At 41.9% G+C, this 7,223-nt stretch overlaps 1 protein-coding gene across 1 annotated transcript; it reads left to right on the forward strand.

Annotated features, from left to right (window-relative positions):
• The first annotated feature begins 2,277 nt into the window (after window positions 1-2,277).
• On the forward strand, window positions 2,278-4,653 carry LOC107142536 (disintegrin and metalloproteinase domain-containing protein 25-like). Its single transcript, XM_015485994.1, has 2 exons — window positions 2,278-4,332; window positions 4,423-4,653. Exons 1-2 carry the CDS (start codon window positions 2,278-2,280, stop codon window positions 4,651-4,653), a joined length of 2,286 nt encoding a protein of 761 aa, XP_015341480.1.
• Window positions 4,654-7,223: the final 2,570 nt, after the last annotated feature.

Genomic DNA, 7,223 nt, shown 5'->3' on the forward strand with positions numbered 1-7,223 from the left:
ACAGAGGGGTTTCTGAGAAAGGAAGACATCTCCCCTGGTAGGCTTCCCAATGTTGACTTATAAAATTATGTTAAATTAACTAGGAAAAAGGAGTTCTCCATAAAGAAGTGTTAACAGGGGAGAGACTGCTGCTATGTTTCATGAGTAAATGATTCCATAGGGATAGGAAAAAAAATTTAGAGAGAAAGCACAAAGAACTTAGAATCAAGATGAAATAAAAATTAAGGTGAAATGTGTCCTGGGTCCAGGAAGCAACAGGTGCTGAATCTGTGCTCTTTTGTGTTTGAATTTTTTACTATGGAAAGTGATGTTTGATCAGTGTGCTTTAGATCCCTCATTGTAGATTCCACATTCCTCTGCTGCCACTGTTGCTTTCTCCCCCAACCAGCATTGTGGTTCTTAATGTCACCACTTTTATGTTACCATTCCTTTAATGATGTCATGAATACCATGGATACTCTCTCTAGGTCAAGAAAAATAGGCATTTTATATAGAAACTATTGAATGAAATCTTGCTGGGAGCCATTAGCCAAGTAGGTATGACAATTTCCTTGCCAGCGTACCCCATGTTGCAGTGACATTGAATGTAGGTGACCTTGCTCAAGGACCAAGGCGGATTAGGGCGTTCCCGGTTTAGGTTCCAGGTTTAAGGTTTAAGATTATTCCTGCTGGGAATAGGGCGTATCCTGCTGCCTGAGTTCCCCTTGAGTTCTCACGGGATTCAGAGAGTATATTTTGGGAGATAGAAGCCCAGTGGAGGTGGATTTGGGCAGAGAACGTGGATTTCCCCAAAACGTGATTGTAGACGGCTGGTGTGAGTTCGGGAATAAAGAGTTGCTGTTTGAATCTACAAGCTGTGTGGTGGCTCGTGATTGTGTGCCCAGCCAGACTGCGGCAGATTCTTAAAATATATCTTTGCTACAAACATTGTGTAAATTTATGTTGCAGAATTAAGTTATTCCAGGTTCTATCATACTTTGATGTTTCCCAGGTGTGCTGCACAGTAACTGCATATGCTGCAGTATCTTTCCTACTTTACTTGATAACAAAGTAACAAATCAGTATTAGCAGACAGGCAGTGTGCTATTATCAGATTTCTCATTTGTACTCTTCCATCATAGGATATTTGTACTCTCAGAATGATTGTTTAATCTGTATTTTTGTAGGTTTTCTCATTTCTGAGACAAATCTATGGGAAGGTTGATCTTGGAGCAGTTTCCTCAGGATCCTGAAATACCAGGGATTTTGATGCCTATGTTCTGGTACAATATCATCTGCACCAAAACTTTCCTCCATTCTCCCAGGGATCATTGATTTAGTTTTCATATTAAGAGACACTTTATTTTGCTCCCACCCTCCCTATTTCTGTTCCTCTTCCAGCTAGCTTGATCTACTTTTCTTTATATAGGGCCAGATATTTTGAAAATAGTATTTTGTGTATGAGTGTAATCATATAAAACACCTTTCAGTAACATCTATCAACCCAAGTTATGTATTCCCCCTTCCAACTCCACTATTGCTTGTTTTAATGCCTGAAAATATCCATTATGAGCAGATTCCAATATTTTTGAAGGACAACTGATGCTTTGACATGGAAATCCAACAGAATTGGAAGAAGATCAAACAAATCATAATTAGTTGCATGGAAGCCCATATTAAGGATCATGAAGAAAAGTAATGTATATAAAATTGTTTTGCATATTTCTCCTGAGTAATGTGTGTAAATAGTCATTTGATATAGGAAAGGCAACCACTTATTATTTATTCCAAGTCAATTTGTATATATTGTAATTCCATATCAAAACAAGGTATATATTCAGCTTTTCATTCAGACTCTTGTTTTAAATATTTATTGGGAAAATGTTCCCACTTGTACATGTATTTAGAGAATGGTTCATGAACCCATGAGTCCTTCGTCTGTGTATGGCAATTTTCAACCAATGGGCAGTTGCCATTCTTTTCAACTCCCACAGTCTGACTCCACCTCACCAAAACTAAAGAGCAAATCCAGTGCATTATATGGAGTCATACCCTAAACCAAACACTAATGCATTTTAACCCATACCCTGCTATTCTTCTCCACCTTACTTTTCATAATTTAGCCACCCCATCTCTGCCCTTCTTTTCATTTTTTCTTTTAGTTGTGTTGCTCTGATGAATTGACTCTGCCAGAAGACATCCAATTAAAGGTCAGTGCTGCTTGCAACCAAGTCAAAGGGAGGAAACAGGACAACAGCACCTCCTGCCTTGCCCCATTGCCTCCAGTCGTAAACCATGATGGCTGTGGGTGAGGCCCTGGTGCATATGAGGATCACTGTCCTACACCTCTGCCTGGGCATTTTGCTCTTCCTTTCTGGATGGGCCCAGATTGGTCACTCTCAACACCACAGCTTCCCAGAAGTAGTGACACCCTTGAGGATAAATGGCACCAATAGAGCCATGAGGCCCCCTGACTGGATCTCCTACAGTCTGCACTTTGGAGGCAAGAAACACATTGTCCACATGAAGGCCAAGAAACTTCTGGTGTCCAAACCCTTCTCTGTGTTCACCTACACAGACCAGGGTGCTCTGCTCGAGGACCACCCTTTTGTCCAGAGTGACTGCTACTATGATGGCTATGTGGAAGGGGACCCAGAATCCCTGGTTGCTCTTAGCACCTGTTTGGGGAGCTTTCAAGGTATGTTAGAGATCCATGACACTGTTTATGAAATCAAACCCAAAAGACTTTCTGCCGCATTTGAACATCTGGTTTATAAGATGCACAGAGAGAAGACACAATTCCCACTCATGAGATGTGGACTAACAGAAGAAAAACTAGCACGACAACTGAAGCTCCAAAGGCGTGATAATTCCATTCTGAGGCAAAGTGGTTATGAAGGCTGGTGGACTCACACATGGTATCTTGAAACAGTTTTGATTGTAGACTATCAGCGATTCCTTTATAAGCAAAGTAATGTTTCATTTGTTATACAAGAAGTATTTTTGCTTGTCAATAACATACATTCCCTGTTAAGTCCATTGGGTGTTGATTTGATTTTACTTGGAATTGAAGTCTGGAATGAAAAGAACTTTTTTGAAGTGAGTAACAACATATTTGGAACCCTGTATGAGTTTTGCAATTGGAAGAGAGACAACCTAGATTCTCGCATAAAACATGATCTTGCACATTTTTTGGTAAAACAAAATTTTGGTATGTATTTTGGCTTAGCCTATGCTTCAACAGTATGCATACCTGGTTTGGAATGTGGAGTGGATAGTTTCCCGGATGATGACCTGTATGAAGTCTCACTTACCATAGCACATGAGATGGGTCATAATCTGGGTATGTACCATGATGTATGGATATGTCAATGTGGGCAACGCCATTGTATAATGTCTGAAGAACGATCAGATGGCACAAGATTCAGCAACTGCAGTTATGCTCAAATGTGGGAAAACTTTAAATATATGAACTGTATGCTCAACGCACCAAAACAAGAGGACATTTTCAGGGGGACTGCCTGTGGGAATGGTGTGGTTGAAGAAGGAGAGGAGTGTGACTGTGGATCCCCAACTTTGTGTTCAAACCATCCATGTTGTTCGGAAAACTGCACTCTGAAATTTGGAGCTGAATGTGCTTCTGGGCTTTGTTGCGAAGACTGCCTTCTCTTGCCACCAGGTAAAGTGTGTAGAGAAAATGTCAGTGAGTGTGATCTTCCAGAGTGGTGCAATGGCACCTCACCTGAGTGTCCAGAAGATGTGTATGTGCAGGATGGGGTTCGTTGCATGGACAGTGGCTACTGCCATGAGAAGAGATGCAATGCACGTGATGAACAGTGTAGACAGATCTTTGGCAAAGAATCCAGGAGTGCACAGGAGAGTTGCTACACAGAAATGAACAGCCGAGGTGACCGCTTTGGTAACTGTGGTCTCAGTGATGACCACTATGTTATGTGCAACATATCAGATTTCCTCTGTGGAAGAGTTCAGTGTGAGAATGTGAAAGAAATTCCCTCTTTGAGAGGTCATACTACTGTGCATTGGATGGACTTCAATGGTGTGACCTGCTGGGGTACCGACTATCATTTTGGGATGACTGTACCAGATATTGGTGATGTGAAAGATGGCACAGAGTGTGGTGATGGACAAGTGTGCATACACCGGAAATGTGTCTCTATGTCATTGTGGGCAAGTGATTGTTCACCAGAGACCTGTGCTATGAAAGGGATCTGCAACAACAAACATCACTGCCATTGTGACCCTAACTGGGAGCCCCCAAACTGCACAGAAGAAGGCTATGGAGGGAGTGTTGACAGTGGTCCACCCCCTGCAAAAGAAGTGCAAGAATGGAGGGCGAGGAAGAGAACACCGCTTTTTATATTACTTTATTGGCTCTTGTTTATATGTTTGTGGCTTTTGATTTTAATTACAAAGAAAACACAGCTTAAGAAAAAAGAGGAAAATGTGCAGCCTTCACCTAAGAAGGAACAGTTGGGTGCTCAAACTTCACCTGAGATGAAAGAGTTGGGTGATCAAACTCCACCTGATATGGAACAGTTGGACAATAAAATTTCACCTGAGAATGAAGAATTGGATGATCAATCTTCACCTGAGCTGCAACAGCTGAGGGCTTCAACTTCAACTTTACCTGAGGCAGAGGAGCTCAATGTTTAAACTTTATGAGGAACAGAAAAACAAAATTTTGCAATTTTGGAAAATAAGCCGAATCCTCAATTAAATTCCCATCCATTAATATTAGTATCCTGGCAATAGAAATGTTATTGCAGATTTTAGAAAGCACTGACAGAAAGTTCAGATCATTTCAAGATCATAAAAATTCAGTATTTAATATATGTAATTCCTAGCTCATTCCCACTTTCCATTATTTCAAGCAATTTTAGTAGTTTGTTTTGTTATTTCTTTATATTAACTGTACTGGGGATTGAATTCAGAGCCTTGCACTCACTAGGCAAGCATTCTACCACCAAATACATCCCACCCTAGTGGTTTATATTTCATGGATATAGTTCTTAGTGTTTCTTTAGCAAAGGCCTACAGCATGGATGGGTCAAGTGTGTATGTGTGGGGGGTGATGCATGTGTACTCGACATCTCTCAATTCCAAACCACCTTCCCTTCTCATTCTGCTCTGTCACATGGAGAGAGGAAATTTATAAATCACACCCCTTTGCAGTCCTCCCTAGCCTTTTCTTCCCTTGGGGGAACCAGAGAGAGACTGGATACCTGTGGGAACTGCTTGAAGTTTGTATCAGCATCATATCAGAGTTTTCATCTAGGCTGCTGTAGTAGCTTTCAGTCTGCATGTTATTAAATATGGTCAGCACCAGAGACACAGCAAAGCTACCAAACAGATCCTGAGTCCTGGTTCTCTGGGCCCTCTGCCAGATACCACAGCACAAAGCTGGCTGTAACTGTCCTCAGAAGTTGGGGTCCTAGAACCACGTAATCTACTCCAAAGCTCTGAGTTTGAATATCCCTGACCTCTTTCCATTGATCTCCAGTCCTAATGGTGACAGCTATGCCTTCTACTTAGTAACTTGTGGTTACCTCAGGGGTGTGGTTTCTTATTTTGTGATTGAATTCTGAGGTCTATAAAACTTACCTTGGTATGATGGAGAACACAGGAAAGAGACATCAGAAGATTTGAATTTTTTCACCCATTCTCTTTATCCTCTTGAGAATATGATTTAAACTTAGGGAGAATGTCTTTGTAATCTCTAAACAGGACCAAAGCACTTGCCTCTCAACTCCTTTGCAACTTTGATTATAAAATAGGATAAGAAGATATTTATAATTATATATAGGATGTAATAAGTCTTGGTAAGTTTAATTTTCTCTGGGGAAAGAAGCCTAGAGAACTCCAATTAAGCCTTAAAAACCATACTTTGACATCATCAGAGAGCTGGGGAAGTTCAAACTGTAAGAAATTCTGAAGTGAGTTGAGAATCAACAGGCATTCTTTTCTCTGGAGAACTAGTGGATGCTGGATGTCAATTGAAGATGAGATCTGGCCCAGTGAGAGGAAGAGAAGCAGAACTCAAGTCCTCTGAGTTACTTCCCAGGGCTGCATTCATAAAGTAGACATTTGGAGGCTTGAACTTGTAATCAGTCCCATCAGCCATATTTCATGGAATTGTGGGTTACTGGTGAGCTTGTCTGAAATTTCTGAAAGGTGTACTTTCCTAAATCCATGTTATATTTTGGACACAAGACACAGTCAAGTGGCTTGTCTCAAGCACATTGAGTTTCTCCAGTAAGACACTTACTGGATTCTGGACTTTCATTTCACAAAAGGCTGAAGAGGTAGACTGTGAACATTTGGATGGTAGAGATTGATCCCCATAATCCTTCAAAGTTGAGCAGTTAGTGTCATGTACACTCCCAAGTGAAAGTCGAGCAGGCCCATATCTGAGCAGTGCTCTATAAGTAAAGATTAAGTTGGGAGCCATGCTTTCCTTCTCCCCTCATATATGCTTCCATCCGGACTCACCTGCCACTCCCCTGATCCTTCCCCTATTCCATGAGCCAGTGCCTTCCCATTACTTCCTTCAGAGGTGGACCCTACTGTCTGAGACGTTTCAAGTCCTTCTATAGCCTCACACCATGAGCCCATTCACATCCATCTCAAAACTTTTTTTTTTAAAGAGAGAGAGAGAGAGAGAGAGAGAGATATTTTTTTTAATATTTATTTTTCAGTTCTTGTCGGACACAACATCTTTGTTTGTATGTGGTGCTGAGGATCGAACCTGGGCAGCACGCATGCCAGGTGAGTGCGCTACCGCTTGAGCCACATCCCCAGCCCCCATCTCAAAACTTTTTGCAGAGCAGCTTTGATCATATTCTCCCATTAGCCTTGTTCTCCCCTCCAAGGATTTGAGCTGCTTTGGGATCCTGGCCTGAAGGCCGGAGGACAATTACCACACACCTTCTTCCATTTACCTAGTGCTCTTCTTCTTCATCCACATTCCGGACTCATTTGGGTACAAGTCTCCTCTCTAGAACTTAGATCTTGGCCCCGCACCAAGGTTCTCACCCATCCCTTCCCCTTGATGAGTTCACTCCAGCTTGCCATGGGGAACTCCCAATCCCTTCCCCTTGGCGAGTTCACTCTTGGATCTTCGTTCTCAGGTCCTCAGCAGAGGTCATGAAAGCCCTGGCCAGGCAATCAAGACTCTCTATGGGCAAAGCCCAGGACTAGGGAAGTAGTGGTGACTCCCTTCTCAG

The sequence above is a fragment of the Marmota marmota genome, unplaced genomic scaffold (genome assembly GCF_001458135.2).
Source record: "Marmota marmota marmota unplaced genomic scaffold, marMar, whole genome shotgun sequence".
NCBI classification, from domain to species: domain Eukaryota; kingdom Metazoa; phylum Chordata; class Mammalia; order Rodentia; family Sciuridae; genus Marmota; species Marmota marmota.

Excerpts from the sequence above, each read along its gene's own strand:
- LOC107142536 (XM_015485994.1), top strand. The coding sequence starts at position 2,278 with ATGGCTGTGGGTGAGGCCCTGGTGCATATGAGGATCACTGTCCTACAC. Across the intron at positions 4,333-4,422 it reads AAGAAGTGCAAGAATGGAGG|CTTAAGAAAAAAGAGGAAAA; the intron begins GCGAGGAAGAGA and ends AAGAAAACACAG.